The sequence below is a fragment of the Eubalaena glacialis genome, chromosome 7 (assembly GCF_028564815.1).
Source record: "Eubalaena glacialis isolate mEubGla1 chromosome 7, mEubGla1.1.hap2.+ XY, whole genome shotgun sequence".
NCBI lineage: Eukaryota > Metazoa > Chordata > Mammalia > Artiodactyla > Balaenidae > Eubalaena > Eubalaena glacialis.
In genome coordinates, this window is record NC_083722.1 from 32,882,655 (window position 1) to 32,902,806 (window position 20,152).

At 52.3% G+C, this 20,152-nt stretch overlaps 2 protein-coding genes across 2 annotated transcripts; both read right to left on the minus strand.

The window, feature by feature from the left end:
• Window positions 1-64: 64 nt before the first annotated feature.
• On the minus strand, window positions 65-3,085 carry GNMT (glycine N-methyltransferase). Its single transcript, XM_061196205.1, has 6 exons — window positions 2,781-3,085; window positions 1,568-1,695; window positions 1,001-1,117; window positions 713-855; window positions 485-606; window positions 65-392 (listed from the first exon to the last, which is right to left on the minus strand). Exons 1-6 carry the CDS (start codon window positions 2,984-2,986, stop codon window positions 221-223), a joined length of 888 nt encoding a protein of 295 aa, XP_061052188.1. The 5' UTR covers window positions 2,987-3,085; the 3' UTR covers window positions 65-220.
• Window positions 3,086-10,487: 7,402 nt separating this feature from the next.
• CNPY3 (canopy FGF signaling regulator 3) lies at window positions 10,488-18,794 on the minus strand. The gene is made up of 6 exons (XM_061196206.1): window positions 18,525-18,794; window positions 14,307-14,430; window positions 13,397-13,493; window positions 11,502-11,624; window positions 11,150-11,267; window positions 10,488-10,808 (listed from the first exon to the last, which is right to left on the minus strand). Exons 1-6 carry the CDS (start codon window positions 18,697-18,699, stop codon window positions 10,585-10,587), a joined length of 861 nt encoding a protein of 286 aa, XP_061052189.1. The 5' UTR covers window positions 18,700-18,794; the 3' UTR covers window positions 10,488-10,584.
• Window positions 18,795-20,152: the final 1,358 nt, after the last annotated feature.

Consider the following 20,152-nt stretch of genomic DNA (forward strand, 5'->3'; position numbering starts at 1 on the left):
ACACAAGGTATACAGGACCTGAGAAAGGCATAAACTATATTGTTCAGACTTCCATCTGCGTGAACCCAAATCCCTGCCCCCCAGCTGCAGTCTGCCCCTCCCCACACCCCCAAGATCTGCACTGGAGGGGGCTGGGCTTGGTGTGGGGCTACTGGTCCCCTCCTCCCCAGACAGAGCCTGGCAGCGCCTGGGCAGAGGGCTGTGGGAGCTGAGGGCTTGTTCAGTCCGTCTTCTTGAGCACGTGGATGAAATAGCAGGGAATGTAGGCCTGGCCCATCTTGTAAGGCTTGAAGTCACCCAGGACGCTGTGCTGGCACTTGCCCCCGAAGGCTGTTTGAAGCAACTCCGTAAAGGATGCCAGACAGTGAGGGTAGTAGGAGAGCCGGAACTTACTGCAACAGAGCCCCCGACCAACCATGAGGACTGGTGGTCTCAGCACCCTCACCCCGCCCCCCCCAACCCCCCTGCCTTGCCAAGTGTGTACCTCAAGTCAGGAGAACCTCTCTGGCCAGTCCCTGGCACCTGCACCGTGTAATCCAGGGTCACCATGTGGGCCTTGTTGTTCACCGTCAGCACTGACGTTGTAATGTCCTTGGTCAGGTCACTCTGCAGGTGGTGGTGCCAGCTGCGTTAGCCTCTGCAACTACCCATGGGACCTGGACCCCAGTACCACACCTCCGTCTCTGGGCGCCTCCTCCCCCAGGGGCCCCACCTTATAGTAGATGTTCTTTCCTGGGGGTGCGCAGCCTGTGCTGAGGATGTGGTCGTAGTTGCGATGATCGATGATCAGCACGCCCCCTGACCTCACCATGCTCGCGATGTTCTTCAGGGCCAGCCGGTGCTCGCTCTGGTCCCCTGAACTCCACCGGCCAGGGACAGAGAGGCTGTGTCTGCTCAGGGACCCCAGCACCAGTCTCCCTCCCATCTTTCTCCTCCCCAGGGGCCTGGAAAGGATATAGTTCAAAGCAGTGTCCATGCCCAAGGCCACATCCTCTCTCACCTTTGCAGTCTGGCAAGTGGGCAAAACTGTTTCCAAGGCAGATGACGGCATCGAAGCCACCCCCTGGTGGCTGAGGCACATCTTTGTCCAGAGTCATCCAGTTGGCTTCTTCAATGACTGAGGGCCGGGAAGGGGAAGAGGGATCAGGGTGGCACCATGGTACCAGCAGTACCCACCTCCACCAAGTGGAGTCCTGCCTCAGTTTCCCCTTCAAGACACACACAGGGACTCCCCATCCAGTCAGGGGGAGGGGATCATTATGGACATGGAGGGTGAAGGGGAAGAGGGGCCCAGGGAGGAGGAAGCCATGGTTGGGAAGGAAGGCTCTGTGCTTATGGGTTTTTATTTGGGGGAAAGACAAGACACTATAAACATAATTAAAACTAGCCCCTCATACTCAATACCTCATTCTGGTGCCTAAGCCTCCCTTTTCAGGGAAATGACAGTGGTTTTACTGTCTCCCTTGAGGAAAACAAAACACCCCACCACAGGAGCTAAAGGAGCCCAGGGCAGAGAGAACCGTGTCCTTGGTGGCTGGGCTGAGGGCACCTGGCTGGACCCACGTACCCCACTTGTCAAAGGCAGGCTCGTGCCGCCGGTTCCAGCGCTCTTTAAGCGCATACTTCAGCATCTTGTCACTGGCATCCACGCTTGTCACATTGAAGCCCTCTTCCACCAGCATGATGGAGTCCACCCTGGGCAGGACCAGGGATGACAGGCAGAGAGGGGCAGTCAGGGGGGCCTGGGAAGGCAAGGAGGAGACCCTGTGCTGGACTTCTGTCTCCTCTGTATCCTGTCCCCAGCCTGTCTCCACTGAGCTCAATTGACCTGGCAAATCTGTTTCTGAGAACCTGGTAGCAACTTTTCTTTTTTGTTTTAGCACCGAGTCAGGTATTCTACAAATGTGCATTAATCCTCATGCCAATTCACTAAGGTAGATGGTGTTATCCCCATTTGAGAGATGGGGCAAACTGAGGCTCCTGGAAGTTAAGTAACTTGAACACAGGAGGTAGTATAGCATGATTTTTTTGTTTTTGTTTTTGGCCGCACCTCGAGGCTTGTGAGATCTTAGTTCCCCCAGCAGGGGTTGAACCCCGGGCCCTCGGCAGTGAAAGTGCAAAATCCTAACCACTAGGCCACCAGGGAACTCCCAGCATGGTGGTTCAGAGCACAGGCCAGACCCTAAACAACCTGGGTCCGCATCTTCTCTCCACCTTTACCTCTCTGAGGCCAAATTTCTACAGCTGTAAATGGATATCACTTCTTACCTCATGGGGTTTTGTGAGGATTTTAAAAACTGATGTATCAAAAGCACCTGGCACAGTACTTTGGCCGAGGCACGTGTCGAACAAGTGTTAACGCTGCCGCGCTGGAGCCCGAACAGAGCTTACGTCGGTGTGGCCCCAAAGCCTGGCCCTTGCGCCGCCCTCCGGAACCCGCCTTCCCCACCCGATGTGCCCACACCCTCGCTCTCACCCTGGGTCTCCTGGGCCCCGTCCTGCCATCGTCGGCCTCGCCCTGCCTGTTCTGCCTGGGCAAACACTCATTCCTGGCCCTGGCGTCGCGCCCCCGCCCGGCTCAGGGTCGGCGGAGGAGGCTGCCCTGACGTGCCCGGCCGTGGTCCTGCGATCAAGCTGCCCGGGCCGAGCCGACTCCGTCGCCCCAATGCCCCGGGTCCCCACTCACCCCGGTCCCCCGGCGCCCGCTCAGCCGGGTCCCCACCCGCCACCCGCTCCCCGCTCCCGCTCACTCCGGTCCCCTGGCCCCTGCCCGGGCTCACCCAGTGCCGCAGGCCACGTCGAGCACCCGCTGGCAGCCGTGCTGGCGCAGCAGCCCGAGCAGCCAGGCCTTGTACTCGTCGGTGCGGCTGCGGGTGTCCCCGATGTAGAGCTGCCACACGCGCGCCGCCTCTCCGTCCGCGTACTGGTCCGGGAGCCCTTCAGCCGCCACCCCCAGGGAGCGGGTCCGGTACACGCTGTCCACCATCCTGCGACGTGCCTGGCTCCGCTGCCACCGGCTCCGCGTTTATAATACGGCCCCTGCCAAAGCGCCAGCTGCCCCACCTGCCCAATGGCAGGTGAGCGCGGGGACACGCCCCTGCTGGGCTCCTGGCCTGGGGCCGAGGCTGCCCGGGCCGCGGGGAGGGCGCTGCCTGGCAATCCTGGACAAGCCCTTCTCGCCCGCCTGAAGAACCGGCCCTCTGGCCGATCCCTCGGCGGGAAGGACCCTCCCAGACCCCTGCCCACTTAACCCAGGTCGCAGGAGGGCCCAGGAAGGGCCAGGAGAAAGGGGAGAAGAGAGAGTGCCCGCTCCACCCCCGCCCCAAGCTGGAAAGAAACTTTCAGTCCACAGAGATGGGCGCCCAGGGCTGGACCCTCCCTAGCAGGGAAAAAAGGTATTCGAGTATCTAAAGAAGGACTGTCCAGGGACTTCCCTGGTGGCCCAGTGGTGAAGAATCCCCCTTACAATTCAGGGGACGTGGGTTCGATCCCTGGTCAGGGAAATAAGATCCCACATGCTGAGGGGCAACTAAGCCCACAACTACTGAGCTCGCGGGCCTCAACTAGAGACCGCTTGCCGCAAACTACAGAGCCCACACGTTCTGGAACCCGCGCACCACAGCTAGAGAAGAGAAAACCCACACGCCACAACCAGAGAGAAGCCCGCGCGCCACAATGAAAGACCCTGCATGCCTCAACAAAGATCCCGCGTGCTGCAACTAAGACCGGAAGCAGACAAAAAAATAAAAAAAAAAAATAATAATAAATAAATCTTAAAAAAAAAACCTGTCCAGCTGAAGGAGGGCCTGGTCAGCCAGGGAAGGAAGGAATGGGGAGTATCTGGGTAAATGCTGTGGCCATTCAAGTCCAGGAGCAGTTCTGGCCCAAGGAATCATTCCACCCACCTGGGGGCAAGTGTTGCTCTGTCCTGTAGGTGAGGCATCAAGCTTTTTATTGAGCTGCCTAAGGTGAAGTCTGGTTCCAATTCCTCTCCAACCAAGCGCCCTTCTAAAGATCAACTGCTTTCCATGGAGGTACCCACAGAGTGCGAAGTCCAGGGTCAGGACTGGGAGTGCTTGGTGCTCTTGCTGTCCTATTGCTCACTGTCACTTCATAAATTGGTCGTTTGGTTTGGTTAGTGTACATCCATCCTTCCTCCCCAAAGCAGAAGGTCTCTTCCTGGGACAAGACCCTGGACTGCGGTGGAATCAGGAAAATGATGCCACCCAGGGAAGCCCAAGACAGCAAGAAGAGCCTTCCCCACCTGTCTTTGTTCTTCTGGCTTCAGAAAAAGCGGAGGTATGGAATTTAGAACAAAGGAGCCTCCCCATCCCCTCCCCCTTTTACCATCTATAGAATCCGGAAGCTGGAGGAACCCCAAAGATATGTAATCATTCTTACCTTTCTATTTTTAGCACACAGACGACCTCAAATGGGCCTGCCCATGCCCAAGCAGTGGAGTCTGTGCTCACACTGACCCTACAGACAGGTCTTTGGCTACAGGCTTAGAAAGACACTGTACTGGGGAGTTTATAATATGATTTTTTAAAATAATATGAATGCTGATGGTAAACTTGGCTTTTTAAAAAATATATAGGTTGTGAATAGCTTCTAAACGTACTTTTCATTTCAAAGACAAGATTTTTGTCCTGAAGTTAGTAATTATTTGATTTCTTTCTCATTCAGAGGCATTTAAAAAAAAAGTCGAGATCACAGTACACATGGAATTGCATGGACCTTTTTTCTTTTTTTGCTTTTAACTATCAAAAGCATATTTCCTTCTCTTGACCATAAATTACTTGGCCTTAAGCATTTTTTGGCTACACTGAGAGGATGTGCTGCAACTTGTTTACTCACTCCCCAAGCTCTGAACATTTAAAATGCTCCCACAATTTTTCAAAAGAGTGAACATGTGGATGGTTATGATGAAATTATTTTCCAAATGAAATTTTTCTATTAATTGATGGTGTCACCCAAAACAAATGTTTGTTTCAACCTTCTCTACATGAAGATATTATTCATTGATATTTCTTTGGGTAGAAAATTGTATTTAATTGTTTTAATCTTCTTTAATTACCACCAAAATGTACCAAATAATTGCAGTCCTTCATTGCTAAATTGTTTGTCCATGTCTTCTACCCACTGAAATATATTAAAACCACCTTTTGTTTTACTTGGTTACTCTATGTGAATTTTAGGTAACCCAAACCCAAATTTAGATACCCTGGGCCATGGAAGAGAAGGTCACAGAATATAAATCAATTTACAGTTTGACTTAGCTGAAAATAAGAACAGGTGATATTTTTAATATGCAATGCTTATTATTTGCAACTGGCTGAAAAGACTAAATTCTTCATCCCCAAATGTATAATATGTTTGCAAAGAGATTTTAGGTTGGGAACATGGCTGCAACTGGACAAACTCCAAGGCTATACCTATTTGAGGACACATTAAAATCTTAGAATTGTGAATTATGTATATACAGTAACTACAAATGGAAGACATTCTGGCTGGTTTTGTTTTGATTCAGAACAGGTAGAAATACATTGCTCAGAGGAGGGATGCCAATTTCCAAACTCTAGTCCAAGCCGCTGGAAAAAACTCTTCTCTGCTGACTATCTGTCCAGATTGACCATTGGGATGCCACCCACCCACATGAACTCTGCTAGCAGATTTATTACAATGGATCCTTTTTTAGCCTTTTCAATATACGATATGACTCACTCTGCTTTAATAAAGCCCCATCAACTGAGTATAAAATTGGTCCCTATATTGGTGGGTTATAACACTAATTAATGGTGGCTACATTACTTTCTTTCTTTCTTTTTTTTTTTTTTTACATTTTTGGCCACATGGCATGTGGGATCTTAGTTCCTGGACCAGGGATGGAACCCGCGCCCCCTGTGGTGGAAGCACGGAGTCTTAACCACTGGACCGCCAGGGAATTCCCACACCTGGCTTTTTGAGTGTCTTGTTTTGTTTTGTTTTTCGGACAGAGAACCTTTTCTATTTTAGAAAAGTAATGATGGTAGGAGATGTTGCCACCCCTGGAGCTGGTGATGGGGTTGGCCCACTTCTCCCGTCTCAATGTGCAGCTACACCTCCTGTAGAGAATCACACCCATTTTAGTGGAAGTTTAAGCTCTGTTGGCCTGTATAAACTTGATAGATGAAGAGTACACTTTTAAAGAAAGAATGAGTAAAATCGGATTCCTCTTAAAGAAATTGTAAAGAGAAGCCAGCTCTTGAGGGCAGCGTTAAAGGTCAAGCTGCCTTTAAGCTATACACAACTGTCAACTTTGAAAAGGGAGAAAAACTTGAAGGTTAATTCACTCCTAACTGCATGTCCAACCTTAAACTCTGAAGACATAAATAGACTAGTGGACAGCAGCTGGTCTGCTTTCTAGAAGAGAGAGCCATGTCTAAGGGGAGGATGGTGGACGAGCCAACCAGCTATGGCTGCAAGATTCTATGGCATGGAGGCTATGCCCCGGGACACTGAAGCCATTCCATCTGGGTTCAAAACCTGGCTGGGCCACTTCCTAAATGTGTGACCTGGGCAAGTTATATAACCTTTCTGTGCTCCGTTCATTCAACAGATATTTATTAAGCAGCTACTCTTGGAATTCCCTGGCGGTCCAGGGGTTAGGACTCTGAGCTTTCACTGCCGAGGGCCGGGGTTCAATCCCTAGTCTGGGAACTAAGATCCCACAAGCCCTGTGGTGCAGGCAGCGGGGGTGGGGGGGGGTGGGGTGGGGGGGGTGGGGGGGTGGGGGGGTGGGGGGGTGGGGGGGTGGGGGGGTGGGGGGGGTGGGGGGCTGGGGGGTGGGGGGGGTGGGGGGGTAGGGGGGTGGGGCGGTGGGGGGGGAAGCAGCTACTCTGTGCCAGGCACCGCTGTACTAAGCACTGGGAATATAGCAGTGAACAAAGTAGACAAAAATCCCTGTTCTTTTTGTAGGGTGTGTGTGGGATGTTTCTGGAGTGATGGTAATAATGTTTCACAATCTGCATGCTGGTGACTTTGGTGTTCAGTTTGTAAAAATTGAGCTTACACTTATGATATGTGTACTTTTCTGTATGTGTATTTACTTCGATAACGTGTTTAAAAATCCATGGCCTCATGTGGATCACAGCTGTATTAAATGAGTTAATTAAAGCATGTAGAGCTGTGCTTGCCACATAGTAATATGCACTCAAAAAACAGTGGCTACTATTATTATTCCAGTGAAACTTCTTAATAGTGCAAACCAGGCCATCAGGGTATGTTCAAGAGGGATTCAGCTGGCTCTGCTGCTAGGATTAGTACACAGAGTCCTTCCACAAACCAGTTAGGCATGGACCGTGCATCTGTCACGAAAAAATGTGTTTTTCTTTCAAGATCAAAGATATGAAGAAGAATTTTGTTCATACTTCTGAACTAAAGTAATTTAGGGCTGCTGTGAACATGTGGACAAGTTGTGAACTGCACAAGGTGTCCTTATTTAAAGGGCTTCCATTCAAACTGCAAACCTCATGGGCTTATATATTTATTATCATTTTCTGGCAGGAATTCTGGCAGTCAAGTGTCTTATTCTAACAAAACTTTTATTAAAACAACTTTCTGACAGATGGGAGTCAAAGGTGTGAAAAGCACCACTTTCTAACTTGCGAAAAGATGTTGCATGAAAATACCACCCAGGAACTTGGAAATAAAGAGAGGAGCCTGCCTCCTAGGAGCTGTTCCTTAAAACGAATACACAGAGGCCCCGATGCAGCCACTTCTGAGACTACAGAACCCCAACCCCTGAGACTTGACTGTCATTGAACTGGAACTGGCCTTGTGGTTTGTCCATCAGCCTTTGTGGTTCTGGATGATGAAAGTCTCCAACAGAGAGACAGATCCTCTCTGGGGTTCTGATAATTCATGTTTCTGAGGACAAGACTTCCTTCCAGTGTGGCTTCATTGAGGTCTTGGGCCCTCTTAGCACAACACCCAAATTTCTCCTGGTGGAGTGGGTTCCAGCTGGCCTCATCTTAGGACCCACACAGACTCCTAGATCCCCAACCCAGCAAGTCTGAGGGGGGGCCCATCTGTATGTTTGACAAGCATCCAAGTGACTCTCATGTCCAGGTGAGGGTAGGAGACCCCGTTCTAATTGGGTTTCTAACAAGGGGACTGAAATCAGGTTCACTCGAGCTCAGCCAGACCCCTCACCTTATGGAAGGAAGGGGTGTGGGAAAGTGGGAGGCAGTACTCCAGTTCAGAAAGGCTTGTGTGTGTGGTGGGGAGAGGAAAAGAAAAACCTGGGAAGCCAGATCCTGCCTTCTTTCTTTTCTAGGTTGGGCCAGGGAGAAAACTGCCTGCTGGGGTGGGTGCGTGGAGAGCTAGTGAGTGTGCAACACGCCTGGCCTTGTGGGGAATGGGGGGGCAGGTGAGGGCACTCATCCTGCAGCAGCCACAGGTCAAAGAGCAAAGCAGTCACAGCGCTGCCCTCCCTCTGGTCTGGGCCTGGGATTGGGCCCCTGGGCCAACACCCAAGTAAGGGGATAGGTCTTTGTCTCATCCTATTCTAAGGACAATGAAGCTCTGGGGACAGACCTAAGCCAAGTACTGAAGTGCTGTGGGTTAGTGACAGGATGGGGGTGGTCAGAGACTGGCCACCAAATCCTAGACAGTCCAGGGGCCTGCAAATGGTTCCCCAGCCCTGGGTTCCAATCCCGGACCCCCGCAGTCACCTCCTACGCTCAGACCAGAGTCCAGGATGGGATCACAGTCTAGGCTGGAATCTCTGCCCATAGTCCCCTTCAACAGGCGCCCGTATCAGCGCTGGAGATGGGGAGGGGGGCGCTAGACCAAAAAGTATCATCCTCCGAGGGCCTGTTCTAAGCCTCATGGGCCAGAGGAGAAGCAGCTTCCAATTTGCTCCACTCTCTATGGCTTTGGTGTTCCCAGGCGTGGGGAGGGGGGAGGGGCTGAGCCCAAGTTGGGGGGACCCCAGAGCCTTTTTGCCAGAAGCTGGGAAAATCCTTCTGGGGCACCTCAGCAGTGGCCCCTCCTACCTGCTGGGCCCAGCCTGGAGTGTGAGGGAGCCTGGGTGCGGGTGCTCAGGGGATCTGGTGTGGGCGCAGTGCTGGCGGGACCTTCCACCCTTCTCTCCTTTCTAGAAGCAGGGGCTGCATCCTATTTTCCTTCTAAAAGAGACTTGTTGGTGGGCGTGGGTTACGGGCAAGAAACCAAACCAGTTCAATGCAAATCACATGGCCAGTGCCAGGTGTTGGGAGAGGGGCCCTGGGGCTGCGGGAATACAGTGGGCTGGGGTCTCAAAGCCAGAGTCCACGTGCAGCTGTGCCACTGCCAACAGGACTTTGGGCGCGTCCTGTGACTTGAGCCTCAGTTCCCTCTTCTACAAAATAGGGCTAACAGCAGCCACCCGAGTGCACTGTAGGGTTAAAGCACTGACTACTCGCAGCTGTCACCACTATTGCTTCTGAGCCGCCACAGATCTCTGCCTTCAGGACAGACAGGGAGGTGCCGGAGCCGCCCACCCCTTCTCCCCAGAGGCCAGCCTTCCTGTTTTTCCCCAGTCCCAGAGAACATGGTGCAACCAGCTGTTTTGGGGGGACTGGGGTGTCAGCTAGGAAGCATGGAGTGGTCAGGTGTGGTCATCAGGGAACAAGGTTCAAGACCAACAGGCAGGGCCAGGCAGAGGTGGAGACGAGGGGCGGGAGCTGGTGGGGTCACTGGCGTACACTTTACACAACCAACGGGAAGGCCTTGGTGGCGGGGAGAGGAGAGGCGGGAGGGAGGGAAGGAATGAGGGCAGCCAGGTGCCAGGGCGCAAGTGAGGCCCCTCCCGGCCTGGGGCGGGGTCGGGGAGACCAAGAGCAGCTGAGGGGCAGCACCGGAGCACTGTGCCTGGCCCCACCGCATACCCAAGGCCCACCCCTCGCCCCAGCCCCCCCGGGGCCCTCCCTGCACTTGCTTTCCCCACAGTCAGCAGGTTCGGCCTCAGTGATGGGAGGATGGGAACAGCCTCCCATCCTCAGCCCCCAAGGCTGGAAGGTGAGGGGCAGGGAAGAGCCACAGGGGGCTCCAGGCCCCTCTGAGGGGCTGAAAAGGACTCAGAAATCCAAACGAAAAAGGCCGAAAGGTTTTTACTCTGTGAGCCCTGGGGAGGGCCAGGCAGAGTACAAGGTGTCCACAGGAGGGGTGGGTACAGAGAGGAGGAGCTGCGGCCTCAGTCTTGCTTCCCGGTGTCAGTGCCGGAGGAGCGAGGGGGTGCGGGGCTCTGGAGCCCCAGTCCCGGGGCCCAGCTCGACACCTGCCTGCCCGAGTTCACACCGGAGTCCTTGGGCAGTCCTGAGAGCGCAGAGCCCGCCTGAAGTCTGGGTCAGGAGAGGAACGCTGGGCAGAGGGAAAAGGCCGGCCTGGGCTGCCCGCAGCTGATCTGAGTTCTTCCAGGGCTGGAGTCTGTCTGCGGCAGGAAGAGGCGCAGCCCAAGCAGGCACAGCTGAAGCCCGGTGCCGCTCTGTCTGCCAGAGCCGGGGCCCAGATCCTTCAGCTCCCAGGTCAGGGCTGTGGGTCAGCAGGAGCGCTGGGTTAGGCTCAGAGCTCCTCGGTGGGGCCGCGGGTGAGGGGGGAAGCCTTCTGGATGCCCTCGTCCTCCTCGGGGCTGGGGTCTCCCTCGAGGCCACGTAGCTCCTTCCTCTGTTTGCTGCCACTGCTGCCACCACCCGAGGCCTTGGCCCTGCCACTCTTCTTCTTGGATTTCTTCCCCCCCAGGGCGGCTGTGTCCCCCTTCTTGCCAGACCACCGCTCTGCCAGGCAGCCTGGGGCAAGGAGGAGAGACACGGTCAACAGACTGCTTTGCTGGGTGAGGAGCACTGGCTGCGGAGCCACGGGGGGCGGCGACTGGAACGGGTCCCAGCTCTGCCTTGCTGTGGCCCCAGGCCCGTCCTGGGACATCTGAGGCATCTGAACGGTTACTCTGCACCGGGCGCACTCTGCACCAGGCGCGTCAGGCCTTGACCCCACCCTGTCCCATCCAGCGCCCTGAGGACAGATGCTACGATGCCCCCATTTCTTATTTCTTTTTCGTCCTCCCCCTACCCACCTTCCCTGAGGGGGAGGCAAACAACACAATCGAGGGCCGACGTGCCCTCAGACTCACTGGTATCCTTGCCCTTCAGCACGTGATTGGCGCAGAGGAACTGAGTCAGGTCCTCTTCCTGGTGGTTCCTGTACCAGTCCTCGATCACCTCCTCAAACTCCTCCACCAGCACGTCGCACTGTTAACCACAACGCCTCGCGTTGGCAAAGCCCAGCGCTGACTTCTCCCAGAGGAGCCCCGCCGAGCCCCGCCGCCCACCAGGCTGGTGGCTGATTCCCGAGGAGGCTGAAGCCAGAGGGGTGAAACGACTTGACCACGGTCCCCCGGCTCCTCGTGGCCATCCTCGGCCGAGGACCTGCCCCCACCCAGCTCTGTGGGGCACAGCCGCCTCTGAGGGCCGAGGGGCCTGTACCTGCTTCTTGAGGTCAGCCACCTCTGCAGAGGTCTCGTTCCACAGCTCGTAGGGGATGTCCATCACCACCTTGACCCCTTTGTGCACCAGGCTGTGTAGCGTCTCAAAGGTCTCCGACATGCCCTGGAAGAGGCGACCGGACATGAGAGGCAGAGACCCTTCCTCTCCCTGCCCCCTCCTCTCCCAGTGGAGCTGGAGGCCCAAGGACCCAGCTGGAAGTCAAGATCCCCTATAGCTTCTCACACTTGTCCTCACCTTTCCCTCCCCTCTGAGGCCTGCATCCCACAACCGCTCCACACACACGCCTTGTCCTGCCTCCTCACACTCCTCCTTTCCAAAAGGTCTGCTGGGGCTTCCCTGGTGGCGCAGTGGTTGGGAATCTGCCTGCCAATGCAGGGGACACGGGTTCGAGCCCTGGTCTGGGAAGATCCCACATGCCGCGGAGCAACTAAGCCCACGTGCCACAACTACTGAGCCTGTGCTCTAGAGCCTGTGCTCTGCAACAAGAGAAGCCACCGCAGTGAGAAGCTGGCGCACTGCAACGAAGAGTAGCCCCCACTCACTGCAAGTAAGGAAAGCCCGTGCGCATCAACAAAGACCCAACACAGACAAAAATAAATAAATTTATAAAAAAACCCAAAAAACAAAAAAGTCTGCTGTTGCCCTCAGGCCCTTTGGACAAATACTCCTTTTCCAGGAAGTAAGTTGGTCTTGGCTCTTTCCCCTCACTGTGGCCTCCCCCATATCCAGGCCCACTCCCTGCTTCGGGTTCTTCCTATGGCTTGTGTCTTTCCTTGAGGGGAAGAGGCACAGGGGAAGCAGGGAGGGCTCTTGGTTGAGTAAAAAATATTCTTCTCCACGGAGACAACACACTGTCTATTTCTCCTCTATCTTTCCAGAGATCATGCACACGACTAGAAGCAAATATACACACAAATATATCCTCTCTTCCACCCCCACTTTTTACACAAGCAGCAGTATGTATCATACACACCATTCGGCACCTTGCCTTTTTTACTTAATAATATACTTTGGAGATGATTTTAGTTCAGTTCATAAAAAGCTATCTCATTCTTCGTTTTACACTTTGCAAAATGGTCTACTGAATGGCCACACTGATTTATTTAACCACTCCCCTACTGGTGAATGGTTAGGTTGGTTCTAATTTTTTTGCTATGGAAAATAATGTTAAACATTTTTACATTAAACATGGATTTATTACCAAGCACAACATGAACACAAATTATAAAGATAAAACCTAAGACTTCTGTGGTTTGGTACTATTCCTCTAGGTTTCCCAGGGGTTTCTGATGGATCTCCTTTGCTATAAGGGTACTTAGGTGGAGAAATGTGGGAGACAACTCTCCTACCAAACATGGAAGATGCAGAGACAAAGAAACATGGGCCTTGTTGCAAGAAAGCTCATTCTCCAGAGAGAGAAGCATTCGTGTACGCCACAAGTACAATAAATGTCACAAAGGCACCATGATGGAGGTCCAGGTAGGGGCCCTGTGGTCCCAGAGGAGGGACGTGGCAGTCACCGCCCCCCAAGAGTCTTCTGACATCTCCTCTAAACCCTCACAATTTGGCACAGCCTGAGTTCTCCCTGCGCAAGTGCTTAGGCCTCCGAGGGGGCTGCCACCCGGGAGCATTTCTGTCTGGGGCTGAGGCAGGACCCCAGTGGGCAGGCCCAGACCATCAGTGATGTGCCCACTGCCACTGAAAAGTCAGGCCACTCAGGAGGGGAGGGGTGCCAACAGCAACGGATGAAGAACGGGGAGAGACTGAGGAGGGATGCTCCCAGGGCACGATCTTCCAGTGGCACCCAGACCAGCAGACACACTTAAACATGCAGCCCGGCCCCGGTGGGGATGAAGGGCCAGCACAAACCCAACCTTGGCAAATCGGTTGCTGCCGGTCCTCTCCTTGTGTAGGCTGTAGTCCAGGAGCCGCTTGCAAATGGTCTCAGTGACTTCGATTAACCGTAAGTCCCTGCCGAGACAGCAGCACAAGAGGGCCTGAGTTCCCCTCCTCACCCCCGTGGATTAGTGGTCCGTCCCTCCAGCCCTGCTACCCCAACACCTGCACATCTCACCAACGGGAAGGCAGAGCTGGAAGGAAGATAGGTCATCTGGGGGGCTCTGAAATGCTGGAACACAGACCAGAGAGACACAATTTTAACAGCTCTACGGGAAGGAAGTTTTGTTTTGTTTTGTTTTTAATAAAGCTAAATGATTCAGTAGATTTTTTAAAAATAAAGCAAAATGTATTAAAGTTTGATGTTAAGATATCACTTCATTTTGAAAGGATGATCATAGCTGATGGAAGTGTTTTTTGGTTTGTTTTTAATATTTATACCTGGCAAAATTAAAAGTTGGTAATCTTTTTTTTTTTCTTAGGCCACGCTGCAAAGCTTGCGGGATCTTAGTTCCCTGACCAGGGACTGAACCTGGGCCATGGCAGTGAAAGCGCCCAGTCCTAACCACTGGACCGCCAGGGAATTCCCTAGTAACCCTATATTTTAAAAAATTAATCCATAAAATCCAAGAGCCTGGGAATCACTGATAAGGTCCAACAGTCTTGCTTTTACAGATGAGGAACGTGAAGCCCAGAGGCATTCAAGGATTTATGAAGGCCACACAATTAGTTGGGGATAGAACCAGTGGGCAAACTTAGGTCTCAGTTAGAGCTGCCTCCCTTTGGTGGGTCTGCCTAGCCAGAAGGGAGAAGGGAACTTCAAGCTGCTGATGCCTCGAGGAACAAAGTAGACCAGGCCAGTGCCCCACTCCCTACCACTTCACTTACGACTTGGTGTATTTGACTCCTGAGGTCTTCCGGTCCAGGATGCCATAGCCCATGTCAATCACCTCCTTGGTCTTGCCAGTTTCCTCAAAGGCTGACTTCAGCTCCACTGCGACGTATTTACACACTGGGGGAAGGAGACACAGCACAAACTACTGAGTGCATCTGAGCCTTTGACAGGAGCTGGCTCCCAGCAAAACAGACCCAAGTGGACGCCTCTCCTGGACTGGGTTGAGTCAATGCTTGGGGCAGAGAAAGGAGTTAGCACCAGACCACCAAATGGAGCTCAGCAGGTGAAAGTGGGCTCCAAGATCCACTGCCCCCTGTCCACTCTTGGCCCTTATTCCTACTGGCTTCACTTCTCCCAGCTCCCTCCTGCTCCCCACCCCCACAATCATTTATTTTACCTTAAAAATTTTCAAACATATAGAAAAGAGTACAATGAATAACTATATACCTTCCATTCACAGTCAACAGTTGTTAGTAAAAACAAACAAAAAAACAGTTGTTAGTGATTTATTTATTTATTTTTTAAATTTATTTATTTATTTATTTATTTATGGCTGTGTTGGGTATTCGTTTCTGTGCGAGGGCTTTCTCTAGTTGTGGCAAGCGGGGGCCACGCTTCATCGCGGTGCGCAGGCCTCTCACTATCGCGGCCTCTCTTGTTGCGGAGCACAGGCTCCAGACGCGCAGGCTCAGTAATTGTGGCTCACGGGCCCAGTTGCTCCGCGGCATGTGGGATCTTCCCAGACCAGGGCTCGAACCCGTGTCCCCTGCATTGGCAGGCCGATTCTCAACCACTGCACCACCAGGGAAGCCCAGTCGTTAGTGATTTATCACACTCTCTCCCCAATATATAATATAAAGCAATGTGATAATAATAGATATCAACAATACACACATTGTTTTTGCTAAACCATTTTGAAAGTAAGTAGACTTACTTCACTCCTAAACAAGTCATCATGCATCTCCTGAGAACAAGGACCTTCTCCTACCTAACCATAAAAATCACCATACTTGGAAGATTGACAACAATTCCAATATCATCTAATACTCAGTCCATATTCAAATTTCCCCAGTTGTTCCCCAAATGTCTTTTTTAAATTTTTTACTTATTAAAAATTTTTTAAATTTTATTTATTTATTTTTGGCTGTGTTGGGTCTTCTTTGCTGCGCGTGGGCTTTCTCTAGTTGCGGTGAGCAGGGGCTACTCTTCGTTGCGGTGCGCGGGCTTCTCATTGCGGTGGCTTCTCTTGTTGCAGAGCACGGGCTCTAGGCTCACAGGCTTCAGTAGTTGTGGCATGCGGGCTCAGTAGTTGTGGCTCGCAGGCTCTAGAGCACAGGCTCAGTAGTTGCGGTGCACAGGTTTAGTTGCTCCACGGCATGCGGGATCTTCCTGGACCAGGGCTCAAACCCGTGTCCCCTGCATTGGCAGGCGGATTCTTAACCACTGCGCCACCAGGGAAGCCCCCCAAAATGTCTTTCATGGCTGTTTTATTTCTTGATTTCATATGTTGTTCCAACACCAGCTCTCTATTCCTACCAAGTTAATTTGCTCCATTCCCCCCACAGGCCTGTTTCTACTATTTTTGTTCATTTATTTTCTCATTTCCTCTTACGCTTCCTCGAACAGTTATTAAGCAACTCCTGTGTGTCAGGCACTGCCTGGGGATACACAGACGGAAACAAGGTCCCTCCCTTCCAGATACTCAGTCTAATGGAGCAGAGAGAAGTGTAAACAAATAATTACCATTGCATAAGGAGTGCAACCGCTGAAAGTGGGCAGTGCCTGGGGCTTCAGGAAAGTGCACGATGCCCCCCTTCAGGGGTTGTCTGTCCATTCTCTTAACCTCACCTTAAAAACCTCCTCCCCCAGGAAGCCCTTCTGGATGATCCCACCTGCTCTTGATTTCATTCTGAGAGTCTGCAGGATCCATGCTCTCACTAAGGGCCTCCGTCATCTCATGTGTCTCTCTGATTCGACTACAAGGGCATTCAAAAGGAGGATCATGTACTGGATTTTTTCCTTTATTCCTCTAGTCTTGGACTTTGTATGTGTTGGATACTTGATAAATATTGCTCAGAGAGACTGTGCTGGTGCTCGAGCAGCTTCTGATGTCTCCGAGTGGAACATGGTCTGCAGGTTAAATGCCATCAGCGTTGTTATAACACCAACAGCAGAGTTGGGTAGAAAACCAACTTACTACTGAAACAAATAAATCCCCTGCAGGCTTGTTTGGTGAAATTTTATAACATATGCATTAATAGATGGCTTGGAGAACTTGGAACACATGAAAATTCCAAAATGTAAGCCAGTGACCTCAGAGTCTGCAATGAATTGAGGGTGTCTCTCCATCCAGGACCATCTGGGCTCCCTCCCCTCTTCTGTCCTGTACTCTGTGCAAGTTCATCATTTTTCTGGCTCCCATGCCCCCCTCTTCCACACCCTCAACATGCAGTATGCCAGGCCCCGGAGGTTGGAACCCATCAACTCATCTCTCTTGTACCCATCAACCACAACCTTGCTTCCCAACTCTTCCAAACCTTGCCTCTTCAAGACCCCCTCTGGGGGTCCCACCCAGAGCCAGACTTGGAGGAGTCTCATGGCACAGACCCCAGATCCTCATGGACATCCACCCACTTTTTTCTGGGCAGGTTCTCCTTCCTCTGTGCCAAGGCCTCTTCCACTCAGGCTACTGAGCCAGGAGGCAGGATTTGTTGGCCAGATAGTCACCAAAGATGTCACAGTGATAAGTAAAAGTAAATATACACGATTAAGAGGAGCCTAAGGGTTGGAGTTTGCCAAGCCATCCTATGACTGAAAATCCCTTTAAAATTATTTTTATTAATTACCTACAAAATCAGGTTGGACTAGAATGATCTAAAGATCTTTGCCAGCTCTGTGCTATTATGAGTCTAAGGAAAAGAAATGTGAGCTTCTTAGGCTATGAGAATAATAAGAGAAACAGTAAGGGCTCTTTGGTATTAGAATAAGATAGGAAATGAGAAGGGGAACTGAAACCCCCAAAAGATGTTGGCTATGACTAAAAGAAGAGTGAAAGGAAGGCATCATAACCCTCTGACTGTCTATTCAAGGCAGTGAGGGAGAAAGTAGAGGCTAGAATCCATATTGGGAGGCAGACCAATGAGGTCAGCTCATTTCTGAAGCATCTCACCTTTAATCTCTCAAACAAAAAGATTATGCCTTCCAAACTACCCCCACTTCCCAGTGCTTGGGGAACCTCTGGCCGACTGTACGCTTTGTATTAGGATGCAACAGATTTATAGCCAACTTTCGTGGGAGGCTGGGGTTAGGGAGGGAGACGGAAGGAGTGGGTGTAAAGGCCTGAGGAGGAAACTGAGAAATGGAGGGGAGGAAAAAAAAAGGTAGGCCCTTCCCAGTCCTGAATCGCTGGTTTGTGTGCTGGCGCTCTTTTCTCTCTTTCCCACTCCCTCTCCTTCTCTCTCTCTCAAGTGCCACACCTCCACCTTGGGAGGCCTTTGGGATTCACTCTTTTCCCATATTCCTAAAATCTTCCTCCCTCAAGAAGTTCCCCCAGGCTCTCTTCTCCTAAAGTGATCCCTTCGGCCTCAGACCCTCCTCCCCCCTCCACACACACCCACAAGCCCCCCTCCCCCCTTCACTCATACTTATTCCAAATACAACTACCGGGTGCCTACTAGGCACTGTGTGAATAGCTATCTGAGTCAAGGTCGCTGCCCTCAAGGAGCTCACAGCTAGTGGGGGAGACTGCCAATGACACAAAGTAGGTTGCGGTGAGGGCACAAGGGGAGCGTCTCAAGCTCTTCTTCCCCCAAGACCAGTCATATGGATCTTTTCAGTTCCTCAAACTTGTCCTTTGCTTGTAGTCTTCTGCATCTGTGGCTTCACTTCTCTTCACCCGGCTAACTCCTAATCATTCAGGGCTTCCTGGACGAAGCCCTTCCCCCCATCTCTGGGCTAGATTTAGATGCTCCTCACCCAGCCCCCAAAGTTCTGTGCCTCCCCTATCACGGCATCTACTACCCCGATTAAAAGTGCTTGTTTTCACCGATTTCTGAGCTCCAAGTGTACCGAGACCTGAACTCTCGCCCGCCTCTGTGTCCCCAAAGTCCAGCACAGGGCCAGGCACATAGCAGGTTCAGGGAGTGGAGACCCGCTGAAGAGCCCAGGACCTTCGATCCCCCGACGCTTCTCCGCAAGCCCCGCCCCCTCACCTTCGCATTTGCTGGGCAGTCGAACCCAGTCGGTCTCCTCTGCTCGGGCCTGCCTCGGGCCCAGCTCCGGTGCCGCCAGGAGAAGCAGCAGCAGCAATAGCAAGGGGAGAAGCAGAAGACAGCGGGGCCTGGGCCCGGGCCGGGGCCGGGACGCGGGCTCAGGTAACAGCTCCATGGCCCAGCCGGACCCGACCCGAGCGGACCCGGCTGCGCTTCCTCCGGCTGCGCGAGCTAGGCAGCTTCCCGGAGCCGCTTCCGGGACTGCACACGTGCCTCAGCGTAACCAGGGCAACGGGGAGCCCCCCGCCTGCTCCCGCTTCAGGCCGCCTCATCCGGCCCCCAGAGCCGACGGAGGCCCGCGGACTAGGCAGCCAATGGGCTTTTCGGGGTTTGCTTCTAGCGAAAGGGAGGACGATCTTTTTTCGGCCTCGGCCAATGAGAGAGCGGATGGTGCCCGCAGTGACCTATGGCAACATCTTTTCCCATCCCATAACGGAGGCTCTGGGAGGGGCTGGAGGACCAGGGCTAGAGGAGAGGAAGCAGCGCCCTGGTCCTGAAAGGTGTGGGAAAGACAGTCTTCACTGCCTTCTCCGCCTCCTTGCACGTCGCTTCTCCCCTGGAGTCATTATGAAGTTAGTACTTACTGAGCACCAGTGTTAAAATTTTATTATTATTATTGCTGCTGTTGTTATTGTTCTAATCGCCAGTCACTCTAGTAGGCGCTGTGGATGAGACCTGGACGATTCAAAGAGTCCCCAGCCTTCAAGCAGCTTTCTTAGGGCCCAGTAACCCTAGATTTGTCCCAGTGAGAACTAGAACAAATCATTTCCTCTCTGAGCCTCAGTTTTTATCTGTATGATGACAAAGTGATCCTCCTAGCTGCTGTTCAAGACTTGCCTGTTCCTGTGACGCGCAAACGGGTTAATAGAATTAAACTTATTGAGCAGATTGTAAAAAGTTCATGCAATAATTTTCTTTTTAGTGTGTAATCTGGCTCCCTTTTCTGGCCTATTGTTTATTTCTTTGGATTCTGAGCTCCCACAAGGCAGGGACTTGGCTAATGAATGATTGATTTCCCTTCCACCTCCCCAGCAACAGGGCGCCTAGCACAAGGAGTTGCTCAGTGAAACCCCCTTGTGCTGTGTCATCAAGAGGAGGACTCTCTGGGTCTTTGGGGCTGCTTCAGGCTGCCCCTGAGCTCAGTGTCCTATGGACACGCACAGACCACGGCTACTTCTCTGGGAGGTTGTCTGCAAATTCCATTTTTGTCCATAAATCCGTGTTTCCCAGTGCCTCGTGTTTCCTTCCTAGAGGTTGGATATTTATGCTATTTTATAAAGACTTTAAAGGACTGATGCTCAGTCCATTGACTTGTCATTTCCTGATCTTAGTTTCTTTTTTTTTTTTAATTTATTTATTTTATATATTTATTTTTGGCTGCGTGTGGGCTTTCTCTAGTTGTGGCGAGCGGGGGCTACTCTTTGTTGTGGTGCACGGCCTTCTCATTGCGCTGGCTTCTCTTGTTGCAGAGCACAGGCTCTCGGTGCGTGGGCTTCAGTAGTTGTGGCTCGCGGGCTCTAGAGCACAGGCTCAGTAGTTGTGGGCATGGGCTTAGTTGCTTCCAGGCA